The 19,051-nt window shown below is 39.9% G+C and overlaps 1 protein-coding gene across 2 annotated transcripts in view; it reads left to right on the plus strand.

Annotated features, from left to right (window-relative positions):
- RGL1 (ral guanine nucleotide dissociation stimulator like 1) overlaps nt 1-19,051 on the plus strand; it is a 210,435-nt gene that overhangs the window by 53,303 nt on the left and 138,081 nt on the right. For both annotated transcript variants that reach the window (XM_019738703.2, XM_019738870.2), the window contains exon 2: nt 9,223-9,386. In XM_019738703.2, the coding sequence (XP_019594262.2) occupies nt 9,255-9,386 (132 nt within the window). In that variant the 5' untranslated portion in view covers nt 9,223-9,254. The remainder of the gene's footprint in view (nt 1-9,222; nt 9,387-19,051) is intronic.

Below are 19,051 nucleotides of genomic sequence, written 5' to 3' on the forward strand. Positions count from 1 at the left end.
GGTTCTAATTCAGTAAATATTTAAACTATCCCAGTGAGGTTCTCCCCACAGGCTGAGTTGAAAACAGTCCTGACTCTGTTACTATGCAAAGCAGTTTTCAAATGTGTTTTGGAAACCTGTTTGAGATTTGAGAATAGAATTTGGTTTTCAGGTGCCTCATTTAGTCTTCACATCTTTTGGTTCAACTCCAAAATAATGTGAAGGTTCTATCCTTAATGGACTCTGGAGGGTAAATTCAATAGCTGCCTCCCATCCAATATACACATGAATGCAGGATGTATTCTCTATGGTATGCCCTGCAGAGCTTGACATGAGAGAAGAAAATGAACGACATTAAAAAGAAAGACGTTGGCGTGTCCTTGTAGAATACACTAAAAGGCTGTTTGAGACAGTTGAAAATACTGAAAATCATTGCAAATAGTGATTGCATCTTTTCCAATATATGTGGAACATGGGCAACATACCTGCACTTACTGATGAAAATGTCACTATGCTGTAGCAAGCTCGAGCCTTTGGGAGGGTTGTTAGGATTCTGTAAGAGATGGCTTTTGTGTTTGTTCTGGGCACACAGGTCTCTAGGGGATAAGCCCATGAGATCTATGCAAGAGTCAGTCAGGGAGAAGCATCTCTAGTGGTTTCTGCTTGATTTCATTGTCTCTTAGTGCTCCTGTGTTCATCTGGGCCACTGAGTTCTTGATCCCACACGGGGTGGGTTTGCCATGTTATATCGCCGGTGCACATCAGAAAAGCTGAGAAGAAAGTAAAACATGTGAACTAGTGGTAGAGCTCCCCCTAACCCAAGGCAACACAGATCCCTCCCTCGCCCTTGCTGGATGAATACTAGACCCATTCCTTTGACCCTAGCACCACTCATGGACATTTATTCCTATATCAGGGGTCAAGATCAGGGAGGGAACAACATAGTTAGATGGAAATGAAGATGCTGCTTTGAATATAAAGCTTCCTGGGTCTAGCTGGTCCAGCAAATTGGTATCTGGGTGTTCAGCAGTACCAACTAAATTTAATCATTACTGTGTGAAACTAGCCAGAGTCCTCCTTCCGGAGCATGATGTTATCTGAGCTAATGGAAGGAATTATAATTAAGAATGCATGGTCTACATAGAAATCATGGTTTCCTTGTTGATTAGACACCAAGAAGAGAGGATAAGGGTTGACCTTGCGCCAGCTCGCCATACATGCCTCTCCCAGAAGTGTTTTTTTGAAAGAGGTTTCCCCCCAGGGGGACCTGCCATTATCCTCTGGTCTAGTAGAGTGACTGTAATTAAATAGATTAGACTTCTGTTTTTGGTGAAGTAAAAGACTGAGAACAGACTGCTCTTTAACCTGACATGTGGAAAGGCCAATCTATTTGGAAGTTAGTTAAAAACTATTTTGTGCGTTAATTGATCAACTCAACAGATTTCCCGCACCTAACATTTTTAGATTTGTGCATTTCTCCCATGAGAAGCCCACCTCTGAATCCTTTCCAGAGCTCAGATTCCTTGGGATTTTTCAACATTGACATGCTGCCATTTTGTAAGTGGGACACCGACTATTCACGTAGAGCGATGTAGTGTAGTGGTGAGGGCATAACTCTGGGGTCAGGGTGGCTTGAAAGACACTCCAGGGCTTGTTCCTTAATGTCTCTCCATCAGAGCTTTTCCTGAGCCTGGCATAGGTGAACGCTGAATTCACTGTGGTGGGCGGGGCCATGGTATCGATGCTCTTACTGTTGGGATCTAAAGGATGGACCTGAGTCAGCTCTACTTTCTTCAACTTGAAGATCAAAATTAGCCTGTGACTACTGAAGTGAGTGATGCTCCCCTCATCGTTGTTGCATTTTGCCTTCATTCAGCCAGTGAGAGCTGGAATCCGCAGAATTGTGAAGCATTTGAGTCTGGGACAGTCATGTGATTTACAGTTCCATCTCATATTAAGCTTTCGAGCGACACAATCGCTGAGCTTTTTATTGTCATAAAAATGCAGGCCGTAAAAAATTCAGTCCCTTAGCATTCTGGCTCTTAGAACGCTGAAGGATGCTTTGTGATCTCAGCCCCTAATCTGTTGAGGTATCCTCTCCCTCCCTCATGTCTGTTTTGCAGATTTGTCTCCAGACAGCCTGGGCTGAATCGAGACGAGGAAGGGTGCCCAGCTGCTTTCCTTGTGTTGGCTCTGTGCTGATCAGAAATTGCTGAGCAAAGAGCAGCATTTCTCCAGGGAGGTTCACAAGGGTAGTACAAACCCAGTCTGGGCTTTTTTTTTTTTTTTTGAATTATTATTAAAAACTTCTGCCAAATACTATCAGTGAGGAGGGAAAAGTACATAAAGTCTGAAGTGCAGTTGGACCAGCCTTTAAAAAATACCAACTTGAGTGAAGCAGAAACGCCTTGCACTTCTTTAAGTTTCTACATTTAACAGGAGACAGTTGCACTTAGAAAAAGTCACTTCTGACTCCACAGACTCTATTGTGCAACCTTGCTCAGTACTGAGTGACACAGTACATAATTAAAATTCCTTTCAAAATGGTTGCCCAATGATTGACATTTGTTCCAAAATACATCGTAATGGCAAATGCTTCATCTCTTATTCCAGTGAAGTGTGTGTGTGTGTGTGTGTGTGTGTTTTAATGGAAAGAAAATATTTTTTTTTTAAGAAGGTGATTGAGCTTTTTAAAAAACACCGAAGCAACATAATACATTTTGATGTCGAGTCTTGCTCTCAAACAGCAGGCAGTCTAGCAGCGGAGACCAAAGTAAGGTGAGGAGAGCAAACAGCCTAGAATGCTGCTGAGATTCCCAAGAGGAAGAGATAATGAGGGTCTGTTTACTTCCTGATATGTTGACATAGATTGTCACTTTAAATACAGCCGACTTTTAGTATTGCTATGAGATGACACGACGGGCCTCCTTTCCCGGGACAAATGCTACCCAGCGCTAGGGGTCTCTATGCCGTGGCTTCCCCTATGTCTGATGCCTGTCTGTGCCCCAGTCTTTATTTCTGTACAGGAATCCTTTATTCCGGACATCTGCTTCTGTCTCTATTTTCAGAAGGAATATATTGGTGAGGCCACCATATTGCATCCCCGCAACTGGGAAGGCTACATCTTAAGACCTTCATGGATCCCCCAATTTGTAAATACCTCAATAGCAATCATGATTAGAGAAGTCTGCCCCCGAGCCAGGACTAGGGTGATGTGAAGATTGGGGAGCACACCAAACACCAGCAAACTTACAGTTGGTTCCATCTCAGAATCTTGCCTTGTTCCTTGTTCCTGAATGGTCAAAACTCAGATGTTATATCCATGAATGCCAGGCAGTTATTATAATATCATACTGTTTGACTTTTGAATAATGCATAATCTGGGAATAAGTACAATATATGAGGCAGAAATCACAACCTTTCACTGCTTTGTTTAGTAGTATAAATCCCTCAGCTCTACTGGAAAAATAATTCAGTGCCTATTCGTTTTACTTTCTGCATTAGGGGGGAGGTGAGTGCTTTATTTTATATCTGTAAGCAGGCTCAGCAGTCTTGTAGACTTTCTGTTCACATTAAAGTGGAGGAAATTGAGGCCGAGAAAAGTGAACTGGTTTGCCCAAAGGTTACACAGAGAATTTACTGTAGCCTCATGATTTGACCCCAGTCTTCTGACTGGCATTTCAGTGCATTTGGTACTCTGCTATTTGGAACCTTTGAGTAAATGCAAAGACTGTTCTTGGTAGATAGACTTTTAGGTGGAAGAGTTCAAGATAATAGGAAGATAAGCATAAACAAACCTGTCTTATCTGGACAGGACCTCAGCTCATTAGGAGGAAGAATGGACATGAGAAAAGGTAGGAGGAAAGAAATGGCAGAAAGACCAGTAATCATGGGAGATACTGGAACAGGGCAATTGCCAGACATTTTCAAGATTAGAAGAAATCTGAGTTGAGTTAAAAAAAAAAATTTCTTCAGGCAGAAGCAAGAGTTTATGTGTGTAAAGGGAATAAAGCAGAGACACTATGTTAGTAAACATATGATATAGTCTGCAGGGGCAGAAGAAAAGCATGACCCTAACAGATAAAAATAGCAAACACCAAACCATTCCAGCAAGGTTTTGCATATTAAATACTTTATTCTCTTCCAAAAACATGTAAAGAGAGGGAGGAGAAAAATGATAACAATTTAGAGGGATGTCTTATACATTATTTACTATCATAGGAAGGAAAGTCAAATTCAGTAAAGTACAGATTGATTTATCAAACAAAATCCAGTATGAGTATTGATACAATAAATACAGATTTCAGTGAAATTATGCCCTAGCACTTATTTTGAAAGCTATGTTTCAAAAACACTCATGAGAGTTATGGATAATTTTTATCAAATGACAAGAACAGACACTAGTCATGGCAAATTTTTGTGTTCTTAGATTGTCACTTGATACTTACTGTTTTCACGATTCGCTCCTGAGAACCTGCTCATTTACTCTTGGTGCTTAATGATCGTTCAGGATCATTCGAAGCTGTCACCTGGTTCCTTTGTTGTGACCATAGAAAATATTACGATCGCCAGTCAATGATTATTTTTGAAGGAATGGGGGAAATGCTATTACATACCATACCTATTATACCATAAGCACAGTGTAGAAACTATTTTTAAAAAGAAAATACAGACCTTAAAAACAAATGTTAAAGATATAAATTAATTTATGGAAATGCAGACTTTCTGATTGATAATAGTCATGTAATGTTTTGATTATAGAATCATAATCATAAGTTATTATGTTCACCAATTTCTGTTATCAATTTCTTGTAAGACAGCTAGGCTTTATAAATATTGATTAGAATGGTTTTTGGATTTAACCTAACTTAAAAAAGTATTAATAAAAAACCCTTCAGCTTTGGTGGGAATGTTGGGGCTCTAGGACTTGAAGGCAAAATGACCTTAAAAACCCTTACATGGCCATGTCCCTTATCTACAGATTGTTTCTCAGTGTCAAGCAGAAGCATCTGTCTTCCTGGTTTTTGTTTTGCTTCTCTGTTTCATGCAGTAGAGACAGTGGATAATCACAACCCCTTTACAAGTCGAAAAAACAGTTCTCGAGCAAATTTCTTTTTAAATTTTTGAGCAAAATTTTGCTTTTATATTCTCTGATCAGATATTTGCCTTTAGATACATACAGCTTCCTTTCTCTACCCCACTTCCAACTTAAGGCTGACCTCATCATCCAGTGGTTTAAAAAAAGATTCTGCTTTGGGTATCAGGTGTTTTAGGATGACAGTTCTTCAAGACTGATTTCCAAAAGAGCTCATAAGGCTTATGATATTTTAGGCCAATTATTAAATAGAATTGAAGGTTCTGCCTTTTAGATTTACAATGCTATCATCTTCTTTGTTGAATGAACTGATATCAGTAGTATTTGCATAGAAGTTGGCTTGTGAGCTTGACTGTGTGTTTTAAGAAAAAAGTTAGTAGTTCAATTCTAAGACCCGCAGCGTATCAGAGGTGGAGAAGGTCTACATATGCCTTCTGTTTTAATTCTAACACAAAATGGCTCCACTGTGTAGAGTGCTAACTCTTTTTAGGAAAATAGATAGGAAATGTACAACGTATGAATTGTTTAAAGAAGATATGGAGTGGAACTTTCGATCTGAAGAGGGAAAAAAAGGTGGGTCAGCAGCAGGGTTGGCTATATTACATGTGAAGCCCAGAGCAAAATGAAAACGCAGAGCTGTTTGTTCAGATATAAGTATTTCAAGACACTGAACACAGAGCAATCAACCAAGCATGGGACCCTTCTGAGCCCAGGGTTCTGTGTGACCATACAGGTGATGCTCATAGAGCCAGCCCTGGTCAGAAGTTGGGATTGGAGTGAACAGAAAAAGGAATCATCTATTTTTCCATGTTTCCCTCCCTCTTTCTATCCCACTCTTAACTATGTAGTCATCAGAGGTGACCCTCTCTCAAGGGGGCATGGTTGTGCCAGTTAGCTGACATACTGACACCTTAACTCTGTCCATGGGGAGGGGGATGAGAGGGAGGTCCCATTACACCAGTGATGGGGGAAGGGGTTGAAGGGCTTCTGAACTGACATAGGAGAGAGAGCATGAACTTGGAAACTCCACAGCTTTCTAGCAGTGTAATTAAAGTTACTTACCCTCTCTGAATTGACTCTTTCATTGCTGTAACATGGTGATACCTACCTTGCAGGGTTATGGTCTGGATTAAAGATCCTGTGGAAAATACATAACACCGTGGCCTATGGACAGTGGGAGCTCACTATTGCATATGTGTTTGTTTGTTTGTTTGCTTTTTTTCTGTGAATGAGGGGATGTCCTGAGTGAGGATGGGTGAAAAGTCCTGAAGTCTCAGAGAGGGTGGAGGAGTCTTGAAGAGCCTCATAAGCGCTGGCTGCCTCTCTGCATCCATCCTTAGTTCCCAAGTGCTTTGGAATGGTTTAAAACTCGGACCTGCATCTTCTTCCCAAACAGGGGAAGGAGCAGTCTGTGGGAAGTCAGTACACAGTAGAGTTCAGTCTCCGACGCTAAAAATTTGCCATCTTTCACCCACATTGCGGAGATGGGGAAGCAGCTGTGGGCAGACACTAGAATAAGAGCCGTGGGGTCACTAGGATACATTAGGCTTAACGATACCACATCGTTCCCCCTGAGATTTTGTAGTCTATTGTATCCTGTGATGTTTCCATGATCTACAAAAGATACAGCCAAAACCACTTCATGTAATTTTTCCACTTTGTTTTGATTTATTATTTGTTGTTTACAGTATTATCTCCAATAACAACAATGGAATTTCCTTCCCTACTAATCTGGCCTGTTTCCATTTTGCCTGTTTATTTTCATTTCTTTTTTTGGGGGAGTTGGGGGGGGGCTGAAACTCCACATGACTCTGCTCTGTTTATTTCCTTGCATGTGTGTGTCAGCATCATTTATTAGCATGTCCGCTCAGAAGAACTTTGTTCATTAATTATAAAGGTTCTGTTTCCTAGTTCCTGGTGGGAGTGTATTCGGTGCTCTGGGTTTCTTAGTGCTGTAAAGTGGTGTTGATTAGCAGTTTTTCCATCACTGTTCTCTGCAAGCAGATGGCTTGTTCTCCATGACTTACAGATGAAATGTGAGGCAGGGAAGTAACTCCGCAGCAGAAGACCCTTTTCTCAAATCCTCTGACTTACCACACCTGCCTGGCATATCCATGCCGACTTCCATTTACTTTGATTCAGGCCGTAGGTTATGTGAGCACGAGACCTGCTTTTTGCAGACATGCTCAATTCCTTGAAGACTTTTCCATGAAAAGTAGTCTGTTGTTAACTAATGAGCAGTTAGAACTTCCAGTATTAGCTGCTTGAGAGTACATGATGAATGCTAGACTTGGCCCTTTTTTATAAAGAGCTCGCAGCCCACTAAATCAATAAAAAAAGTTGAAGAGGTACTGACTTTTACATCTATTATTTGAATATATTAGGTCTGTGGCTGCATTTTCACCACATTCTCATAATTTACTGAATTAACCAATTCATCGAACCTTTGTTTAGTCCTTATTCTGTATATGACACAATGACTAGTGTCAAGATGCTTAAAAGACGTGAAGGTGGAAAGAGTTGAAAGCAAATAAATATAATAAAGTGTATATATAAATAAATATACTAGGTGGCATGATAGAAATCTGGCCAAGGTATGTAGAGAGATTAACACAGGTGTCACAAAGGACAAAGGTACTGGATATATTTGAGATCCATAAGTCTTTTCAAACGGCTGAAACAGAGTGGCTGAGAAGCAGCAGGGCATGCTGGGAGGAGGGAGTGGAGGGAACCAGACAGAAGTGGCTTTGGATGCCACTTTATGGAGTTTGGATGTTATCCTCTGGGAAAAGTTCCAGGTAGGTGGAACATCATTACCAGATTTATTTTTTCGAATTACCCTGAGAAGGAGAGATTCAGGGGGACTTGAATGGAGGTGAGGCAATTCCTTCGGATAGTATGGTTCTGAGCAGGTGTGATATGATTCTCAACAAGCCAGTGGCAGATGGAACGATATCAAGCAAGTAGACTTTCAAGAGTAGGTGTCAGTTTTTACATAGTGTCTTTACAGCAGCTGCTGATGAAACCAGGGCCCAGGAAAGGAACGCAGCCAATAAACACCGCCGAAGAGCATCTTCCTCTGTGCTTCCATTGCAGTTAGGAAACACGATTATTGGGCATTTCACATGCTGTACTGTAATACACTGTACTGTGTGTCTTGTTTACAGCCCTTTCTGCCCTGAGACACTAAGCTGCTTAAGGTTAAGAACCAAACTACTGAATTACTTGTGTGTGCCCAGCATGGAGCCTCGCATGAACAAGTGCTCAATAGATTTTTTTCATTAGTTTCAGCTGCACAAAACAATGTAATAGCTAGACATTTACACCCCTCACCAAGTGATAACCCCCCTTCCCCAATCTACTACTCCTCTGACATCATATATAGCTGTTACAATACCATCGACTCTATTTCCTAGGCTGTACTCCACATCCTGCGACTATGTACATATTAAATTATAGTTGACATTCATTATTATTCAGCTTCAGCTTTCGGTGTACAGCACAGTGGTCAGGCATCCACACCATCCATGAAGTGGTCTCCCTAATAAGACACGTGTCCATCAGATACCCTACCAAATCTTTACAACATTGTTGATTGTATTCCCCAAACTGTCTTTCACATCCCCATGTTTGAAAAGTAAAACTCCTGATGTCACAGCCAGTGCGTCTTCCACAGGCAGTACCTGACACGGAAATATGAAAACATCACTCAGGCTTGTCTTACGTCCACCCATTCCCATCTCTCTTCCTGAGGGTGCCAGAGCAAAGTGACAAGGAGATGTAACAGGCAGAGGGTGCTTTTTACTTTACGCTAAAATTTATATCACTTCACCCGTGATCAAAATGGACAGAAGCCTACCTCTAGAAGCCTGTATTAAAATACCAATAATGAATATTTATAATATAAAAGGTGGCCATAAAAGTTAATGGCTATTGTGATTCTGTCTTCAGTGGTTTCATTTTCCACAAATCAAGCATAATAATTTGCTTCCATATATATATATTTATTATTTATAAATATATATATATTTATATATACAATTATTTATTCTATATAATTATTTATTCTATATAATTATTTTATATATATATATGTATTTATGTTTTGTAATCTTTTAACCTGGATCACACTTTATTCTTCCACACAGATCCGTAATGCCTCCTGCCTGGCTCTTTCAAGATGGAGGGGAAACCTGTGGGAGAGCCTACTCAAGTGGTGTCTAAACTCAAACTTCCCACCAAGGTGGAAAACACAGGACACTGGCTGGTGGAAGATCATGCTCGACTATGGGAAGTTTTAAAGACAGAGGAGGTAAGACAACTGAATGACCCAGTTGGTGTAGTGATAGATTTTCTTACACTTAAGACTAATTCTTTGTGTAGCCAGCACCACAGGCCAGCTTGGTACATTTGTTATTCAGAGGCCATAGCACAACCATGAGTGGAGAACCATCTTGAAAGAACCAGGAATGTGTCCCTTGGACATTAATAACTCCAGAGTGATTGAGCCAAAGGAGGTAGCACTGACAGCTGGGCCTTAAAATATACAGGTAGACATTCTCCTTGTAGAATCCTACCCAACCTGAATGGGACATCAAATCATAGTTAGAAAGTTGATCACTAACAATCAGTCCTAACAAATGGAATTATACAAATTCTTTGTTTGACAGCATCAGGCTAAATATATCAGTTAGGGCTTTTTGGTTGCAAGTAACAAAATGGACTCTGACTGATTCAAGGAAGATGGGAAATTATTGGAGGAGATTGAGAGGCTCACTGAATTGATGAGTAGTTTGGAAAAGTAGGCTTGGAAATAGGACAGGAACCAAGTCAGTAGGAACTGCTCAGTGCAGTACCCGTCGCATAAATTCCAAACTTCTCATCTCCCTCTCCTTATTCTCGCATTTCTCTGCTCAGGATGCAAAGTCCTGGGAGAGAGGGACTCACTACCAAGCTTAGTCACGTGCCTTTTTTTTCTGTAAAGAGAAAAAGACACTGCCATGAGATATCATTATGTCAAGTCCTCACAGCACTTGTGTTTGGAGTCCAAATATCACTTTTTTCATTTAACATAGTTTCTAACATTTTTAAAATTCAGCCACTTTAATATGTATAGTAGTAATTCATTAATTTTCACTGTTGAATAATAGACCATGATTTATTTATTCATAATTATGTTGATGGGCATTTCAACTATTTATAATCCTTTTTGCCATTATGAATAATGCCACTATGAACATACTTATACATGTTTTGTGCCCCAGTATAAGAGTATCCCATGTGTATAAGATTTTCTAGGTTAATAAGTGAAATTCTGAATTTCGTATGTGCAAGTTCTGTTTTACAAGTTTTGCCATATTGTTCTGCAAAGTGGTACGAATTTGTACACTCTCACTTAGCAGTGCATAAAGTTTTCCCTGTTCCACATCCTTGCCAACTTCTTAGTTTTTCCAATCTAGTTGGTATAAAATAGAATCTCATTCTTTGCTCATCAATTTTTGTTTGTAACTCAACTCCATCACAGACAATTTTTCTTTTTTGTTTAGAATTTACTTTTCAGAGGCTCTAACTATAGCAAAAGTCTTTCTTTTCTTTTCCCTTTTGTCTGAAAATGCCTTTATTTTGAGACCACTCTTAGGAACAATAGTTTACTTGGGTATGCAATTCTACTTTCTTTTAGTACATTGAAAGTATTCCATTGTCCTCTGTCCTCCATTGTTTCTGTTGTAAATTAGCTGACAGTCTAATTTTATTTCTTTGACTACAACGTCTTTTCCTTCTAACTATTTAGATCTATACATTTTGCTGTTTTGCAGTTTCACTCTTCTGTATTTAGGTGTGAGTTTCTTTTTACTTAAACTCTTGTAATTCATAGGGCTTCCCAAATATGTGGGTTGGTGTCTTTCATCAGTCTGGAAACATCTCTGTAATCTTCTTTTCAAATAATTGCTTTTGCTTCCTTTTCCTTCTGTAACTTCTAGAAGATTTATGTTTGCTCCCTTTGCTCTTGTCCCTTACATTTTATTTCAGAGTTATTCTCTTTTTTTCTCTCTGTGTTGCATTTTGATTAGTTTTAGATGTATCTTCTAATTCACTAATTCTCTCTTCAGTTGTATCTAATCTGCCCTTTAACTCAACCATTAAGTTTTAAATTTCAAATATAGTATTTTTTTACTTCTAGAAGTTCTGTTTTGTTTTTTTTAATGTATTTCAGCCATTTTTCTTACTCTTGCTTTCTATTCATATTTTATTTTTTAAGGCTGTCAACTGTGAACGGTCTGAGATTTCATGCTAGTTGCAAATTAGCTTGCTACAGTTATATAGATGCTGAAAAAGACATGAGACTCTTGCTTTGGAGACAAAAGATTTTATTGCTCACAGAAAAAGTAGTAGCCAGAGGGTCAGCATGTTTGTTTTTGTTCCTTATGTCTCAGTTTCTACAGGTGTGATGGAGATGGACCTAGATAGCTGCCTACACAAGAGGGGATCACTGACCTTGGGGAACTTTCCATTTATAGTAGACAGTAAGCAATGCTAGACTTTCTTCCAGTGGGAGATACTACCTTATTCTTTAAGGTTACTTGCTGCAAACATAGGCATGAAAAATGGTTTGGTGAAGACCAGCCAGGGCCTTGATTTTTTTAGCATACAAAGCAAGACACACAGGAACAAGAGAGATTCATGGAAGAGTGTTTCTTAACAACATTACATATATTGTTTTCATATTCTGAGTTGGCAATTCTAACAGCTATGGGGCTTATTCCACTACCTGTTCTTTCTGTTGGCTCTTGCACATGGTGCTTTGTTTCCTTGTGAGTTTTATGGTTTTTGACCATGGGTCACTTTTATTGGAATGAAGGGAGTTTTCTCCAGAGAGAATTTTCGTTTACGCCTGGGAGCACTACCAACTGGAAGTCACTTTAAATTCTTAGCTTGAGGTTTTTCAGACTACTCAATGTGAATATAAGCCAGCAACCTATGGATGAGTGTGCTGGTTGTAATCATTCTAAGGGGAAATGACTCCCTACACCCTGTCCCTGTTCAGCACCATATTTCAAGATAAGCAACTTCCCTTACATTGTCATGAAGGGCCTTTCATTCCCAGTTCACCGTAATGCTGAGGGAATAACATTATGGGGTCCCGGTTTTATGCAGTGAGGGTTTCCTATAGATTCTGTCTTTTGAGCCAGTCCTGGACTTTGTCTATTGTTCCCCTTGTCCTTTAAAGTAAGAAGACCTAAAGTAGTTAGAGTAACATTAAGGCTGTAACAAACACAACAAAAAATTTATGTGGTGTAACATAATGAAAGTTTATTTCTCAATTATATGCTAGTCCAATTTAGGTGTGTGTGATGAGAATGCTGCTTTTTTCCATATGGTGATTCAGGGACTCAGAATACTTCCTCCTTGTAGCTCCACCATCATCTGGGGCCTAGGAATCTTCTGTGTTCAGTTAGTAATTAGCAGAAAAAGAGATTGAAGAAGACACACCCAGTTTTTAACCCTCTTGGACCAGAAGTGACATGCATTATATCACTTTACATTCTATCACTGAGAACCAACCCTATTGCTGCACATGGATGCGAGGGAGATGAGGTTGGGAAATGGCAGCCATAAAGCAGAATTCTGGGAGGCAGTTAAAAAATTGTTACAAAAAACAAAGCTTCAGTTTACTTGGTTTGATCAGTGCCCTCCAAATGGAAGTCGACTTTGATGCTTATCTCTGTAGATTCTGCTTTCATATAGGTTTGGACTTTTAGGAGTTCTTATTTCTTGCCAGCCTATCACTGTATTGAAAAAGTATTTTTAAATTTTATTTTATCAACCATTTTTAGTGATTTTTGGTGGGACAGTTAATTAGGACATTTAGTCCACTATATTGCTGGAAATATTAGTCCTACACTCTTTTGTAAGTTACTTAAATAAAGTGTGATCTTAAAATTTACAAATATTTTTTTAAAACTTATTTTTAACAATTATTTTACTTGGTCATCTAGATAATGATGAGTCTTTATTATTGTTGGCCACATTTAGTAAATACTTTCTTACACATGAATATTCACAACTGACATAATTATTTACAAATTTTGTGTAGCACAATTCTGTCAAATATATTTGCAATTAAAATATTTTCTCTTCAATGTAGTGATTAATTTTTTAATTAGTTCTAAATATACTCTTAAAATAGAAATATTTAATTTTTAAATTATAAATAATACTTGAATATAGTAGAAAACAATGAAATCTTTATAGAATAGCCACGTATGAAAAATAAACATCTTTATAACAATCTCAGTATCTTTTATTTTTTAAGATAAGCAAGGGAGCAGTAAGGAGATTAGACATGCTTTTGTGGTGGTAAAAGTGTTCTGTCCTTTGATTGTCATGGTGGTTACATGGGTGTACATATTTGTCAAAACTAATTGAACTATACACTTAAAATGGACATATTTTATTATTTCTCAATTATGCCTCAATAAAGTTGATCTTAAAAAAAAAAGGACAGTAGGATGGTGGAACAGAGTTAAGTAAATCAGTAATTGCAATACAGTGGGGATGAGTGCTGTAATAAATGTGTCTACAGGTATTTTGAGAGCCTGGAACATGGTGCTGTAACCCAGCCTGAGTGTGAGTCCGCTTATGTAAGTGTGGGTGTCAGGGAAGGAAGGCCTCCCAGTGAGTTGATAGTTGAGTTCATTCTTAAAGGAAAAAGTAGAAATTAGCCCAGCGAATGGGATTTTAGAAGGGGAATCAGAGCAGATATTCCTGGGAGAGGGAAAGCTGTGTAAAAAAACGGCGTCAGAGACAATATGTTGCAGGTTGGAGCATCTGTGGCAGAAGAGGAATGGCAAGAGATGGGGCTGAGAGGACCATGTAATGAAAAGTCTAATGAGCCTCATCAGAAATTCAGAAATTACCCTGTGGGCCTTGGGGAGTCAATCAAGGGTTTTAGGCAGGGGTAGTGATGTGGTCGGATTTATGTTTTAGAAATGCTACCCTGTTGGACGTGGGAAGGGTGGCCAGAACCCTTCAACACTGCCCTAATGCACTGTGGCCACTCTCTTCTCTGTCTACACCCAGCTGATCAGTGCTCAGCTGGGGATTATGTGGGGTTCCACTTTGTTTTTCACGATGGGAATTCTCTCTCTAGCTAGACTCTGTCCTTGAGACCACGTGCATTAGTTTTAATTCTACTTCACTTATAAACCCCAAAGCACCAACATACTGCTAGACGTAGGTTGAAATAAATACCCAATAGTTGATTGATGAATCATTTTCATAGGAATTATGTAATCGTGATTTCATAGTAATAGGTTGTTTCTCTAAACTGTAGCATCAACCAAACTATTGCGATCTCTGGGTACAAAGATCTGATTCATTTGATTCATCGTTGGACAGCACTAAGTGGTGGTGATTTTGTTGTTATTGCTGGTTGCATCTGAGTCATCCGCTATGCACGGGACTTATCTATGTCCAGTGTTTCGCAGTTGTAAGAAGGTCACCAAGATACGAGTGGCTGTGGGACAGAGATGTCCTCTGTGTGAAATGAAATGAAATGCCTGTATGAAGACTAGCCATCTGACCTCTTCCCCTCTCCCCAGCTCAGGAATGGAGCCCCACAGTGTAACATCACATTCTTGGAGGAGGAAACAGTAATGTGTTCATCACACATGCTTTGGAGATTAAATCATACTCATCTGAGGGACAGGAAGAGAGAGAAGTAAAAACAAAACAAAACTGGATGACAATTTGGACAAGCAGTAGGAGTGCATTGTGCTCATCTTTGAAGAGCCAGCTCTTTGTGAACGTACAGGCTGTGGTTTCATGAGAGAAGTAGGGTTCTTCTTTGTGATGCTGAATGAGTTTCTTTTTCTCTCTGCCACAAATTTTAATATGAGGCAAAGGGATAGAAATGTCCTGCCTAGGAAGTTATTCGGCCATAAAAGTGCTTTGAAATTTTTTTTACTGCGATGAGTAGACATATCATCAGTAGTGAGAAACGGAATGTTGAGACAATAATACTCAGTTGGGGTCTGTAAAGGAGGGAAAATATCATTTATGGAGCACCTACTGTACTTGGCACCTTCATATTCACCAGTATGTTTAATTTTCACGGCCATAAGTACATTTTTTTTCATAAGGATTTTGAACATTAGAGGTTAAGGCACATACTCAAAGATACATAGCTGGTAAATGGCAGAGTAAGATTCAAACTCAAGTTTCTCTCTCTTCATTTTATGCTCCTGTCTCTTCATGAAACTGTCTACCAAAAATTGTTTAAATCAGTCTGACTCTACATTTGGTTTCCCTGCCCAGACTTCAACTAATCCTGGCCAGGGCAGCACCCTCCGCTCATTAAATGGTCCCAGTCTTGCTGTCACGGAGCTTGGCTCTGCGACGTCTGGTGTCACAGACACCAATGTGCCCACTGAGTCATAGCTTTCTCGCATTCCTCAAAGTGTCCCGGTGTGTGTGGCTGGGCCTCCCTTCTCAGTTCTCCCCTAGCGTATCCTAGTATTTCACGGAGACTGCACCCTGCCCTTAACTCTGTTCTATTTACATGGACTCCCAAGACTCAGCTAAGCTCTTCATAGCTCTCAGCTTAGTTCCACATGCCCCACACTATTGATCGGAGTCCAATTGTGAACACCCTCGTTGTTTGGAACCTGGGTACCCATTCCCTGAACTCTGTTGCTTCCCTGGATGGACATTAACGCCTGTCAGATCACATCGGTTTCCCTATGCCCCCGAGACACTGCTCACCAGTCTGCTATCATCATGGGGCACACACACACCTGTTGTCAGGTTGTCAGGGAAGTCTCTCTAGCTCCAATCTACCCACTTTATATCTTCTTAACTTTGTCCACTGGCTCTTGTTGCCCGACTCCCAGGTGCCCAGCGTAAGACCATTTGAGTTGTGGCATTTCATTTTCTGTAAGTTTCATGGTCTAAACTGAAGGGCTACTCCAGGTATCAAAACCTTTTGTTACAGCTATATTTCAGTGTCGTTGTTAGAAAGTGCTCGAGTATCACTTCTTAGAGGAACACATTCATGACCCCTCCGGTCAGGGGGACCGTACTGTGTGGTCCTGTGACACCTCTGCTTATCTACCTTATAAGACTCACCACATAAATGGTACTTATATGTTTATATGTTGCTATCTCCTAAACTGGAATGGAAGCTTCTCAAAGGCAGGGCCTCTGTCATATTCATCTGTATATGTCCCATGTTATTCACAGTGTCTGACACATAGTAGGCCCTTAATAAATATTTTGTGACTACAGAAAATATAGAGAGGAACTAAGAGCAGACTCTGGAGCCAGACTTGCTGTGTGACCTCATCATATTTCTTAATCTCTCTGTAGCTCTGTTTCCCCATCTGTAAAAAGGGTATATTAATAGTGTTGCTGTGAGAATTGAGTTATAATATGTAAAGTCCTTAGAACAGTACCTCCTATATAATAAGTGATTGATGTAGACTTGTATTATTATTGAGTGAATCAGTGAGGTAGGAAGAATACAAATGCTACGCCATATTGACCTGCCAATCGTACAACAGTTACTTTTGACCCCTGCTATCTGAATTCAAGATTTCAGGCCCCACATTCTGGAAGGCCCCACATTCTAGGACTTTTCTATGTTTTTAAATGACTATGGAATTTAAACTATAGATACAGTTGCCTGACTCCAGTGAGACTGCCGTCTCTAAGGTTCCTACAGGGTTACCTTCTGGGAAGGAAGATGGTCAACCCCCACTAAACATTGTGTTGAGATTTGGCAAATCATTGTTTTAGGGGGTGGGCAGGTACAGGTGTTTCAGAACCACTGAGCTCTACTCCTTGTCCCCTGTGTGTGAGGGGAGCTGACCCTTCGGTCTGCAGTGTGCTCCTGGGGGCCGTGTTCATGAAACAGAGCGGACAGGCTGGGTTCTCGGTTGGGTTATCCTGGCTGCTGATTCAGGCTGCTCCGGTGACCATTTGATTGGGAAAAGCAAACCCCGCTAAGAAGATAAAATAAGACAGGATTGATATAGAGAGAGCTTTCTCCTGTCAAAATCTCTTAGATGTTTGCAACCGATTTAGGTGCTCTGTGTGACTCCAAGTCCTAGAACAAACCCTGTCTACCCCATATGCGACGTGGACATTTCTTTGCATTTTGGTACAGAGAGTAAAGGAAACTCTAGGTAAATAGAGAGAGAGGGAGAAGGAGAGGGAGAGGAAGAGAGAGGGAGAGATAGACCAGTTTCATGGAGCTTGCATTCATGGGGTTCTTAGGTCTCCAATAAAAAGTTTGCAAAGCAGTTCTCTTTCGGCCCACTGTTTTCCAAAATGTGTTCAGTGTAAACCTCAGGGTCTCTTTTTATTTTCTTGAAAACTCCTTCATGCCAGGACACGTTTGATGTGAGCCAAGAGAGGCAGGGGCTGAAGAGAGAAGAATTTACAAACTGAAACGGTTCCCAGGGAAGGGAAAGGAAATGTCTTCTATACCTTGGGCTTATCTTTCTTTGGAGGGGGCAAATATGAGGAAGAAGCCACATTACTTAAATTTGTCCTTGGATTACAAATGTAGGCTACTTGGGACAGGTTGCACTACTTCCTGTAACTGGGACTAGCTAGTTCAAAGGCCCATCCTTTCTCAGGGTCTAGGAAAAGGAAAACCTTCACTACAAATTCTTCCACCATGACCTCTCGTCTGAGAAGTTTGCTTGCTTCACTTGATGAGAAACTGTGATCTAGGCATCTCAGGAAACTATAGATGAAGAAAATTTCAGGAAGGTAGAGATTAGGGTGGTGGTGCTATCATTGGTAGGAAGGAATTAGCATTCTTTAAACAATTGCACTTGGATATCAGTAGCCCCAGTGCCTTTGCAGTTCTCTCTGTTTAGAATGCCCTTCCTTCCCCTTTCCCTCGGTTACTCCACATCATCCTTTAGACTCTGGGAATTTTCCCTCATCTCCACAGACCATGTTGTATGCCCTTGTCATTTTTTTTTATATTTCTTTTAGCACCCTGTGTTTTCTTTATGTGTATTTATCACGTTATATAGCAATCTCTTATTTTATGTATTTTTCCAGTAATCTATGAGCTCTTAACATGAGGAACTTTGTCTTATTCAAAGTTACATCACTACATTGTTGAGATGTTTGTTGAATGAATGAATGAACAAAGGAACAGACGGATAAACAACTATCTCACGCGTTGATGCTTACCCTGAGGAAATACCCAAGTGACAGAATTTCTGGGGGTTAGTGGTGTTTGCTTGGACGTCACAAAAGGGTATATGTTTTATTCTGTGGCTTGTACTTGCCAATAATAGGGTCCATTACAATTTTACTGGATTTCTGAGAAATCAACAACATATGTGTATAGTAAAAATACAGTGACAATAAAAGCATATAACCTGATGAAAAGAGTCCTCAGCAAGCAAAATAACCTCTCCATCCACTCTTGTTTACCCTTATGGTAGAATCATGCTTACAAACTAACTCATGGTTACCTTAAAACGTTCATTTTAAGCAGGATGGATGCAATGCAAAAACAAATGTAAATTGTTTCAAAATAAAAACATTGATTAAGGAAGCTAAAAATGGCAGAGAGACTTGAAACATTGTGATAGAAACATCATGCTGTATCAAAGAAGGAGGGGAAGTTATTTTTAAGGAATAACTGAAGTACTAGATCTGGGAAAGCAAGAAAAGAGCCAGAATTTCTAATGGGAGTCCAGAAGTTGTCATTTATTAAGAGAAGTCCAAACTGCTGACAGTAGTGTCACAAAGAAAGTGAATGATTCCCAAACATTCAGGACTTCCTGATAGAAATGTGGCAAGGCCCCCAGTACAAAGTCCACCTACAAGAACAAGTAACCCCTTTTGGACAGGGACCAAGGGGTCATCCATTTCTGTGCGAGGCAGGGACTGCCAGGAATAGGTACAGAGGTGACCTGTACCAGACCCGAACTGTAGAGCCATACAGGT

The sequence above is a fragment of the Rhinolophus sinicus genome, linkage group LG17, assembly GCF_036562045.2.
Source record: "Rhinolophus sinicus isolate RSC01 linkage group LG17, ASM3656204v1, whole genome shotgun sequence".
NCBI classification, from domain to species: Eukaryota; Metazoa; Chordata; class Mammalia; order Chiroptera; family Rhinolophidae; genus Rhinolophus; species Rhinolophus sinicus.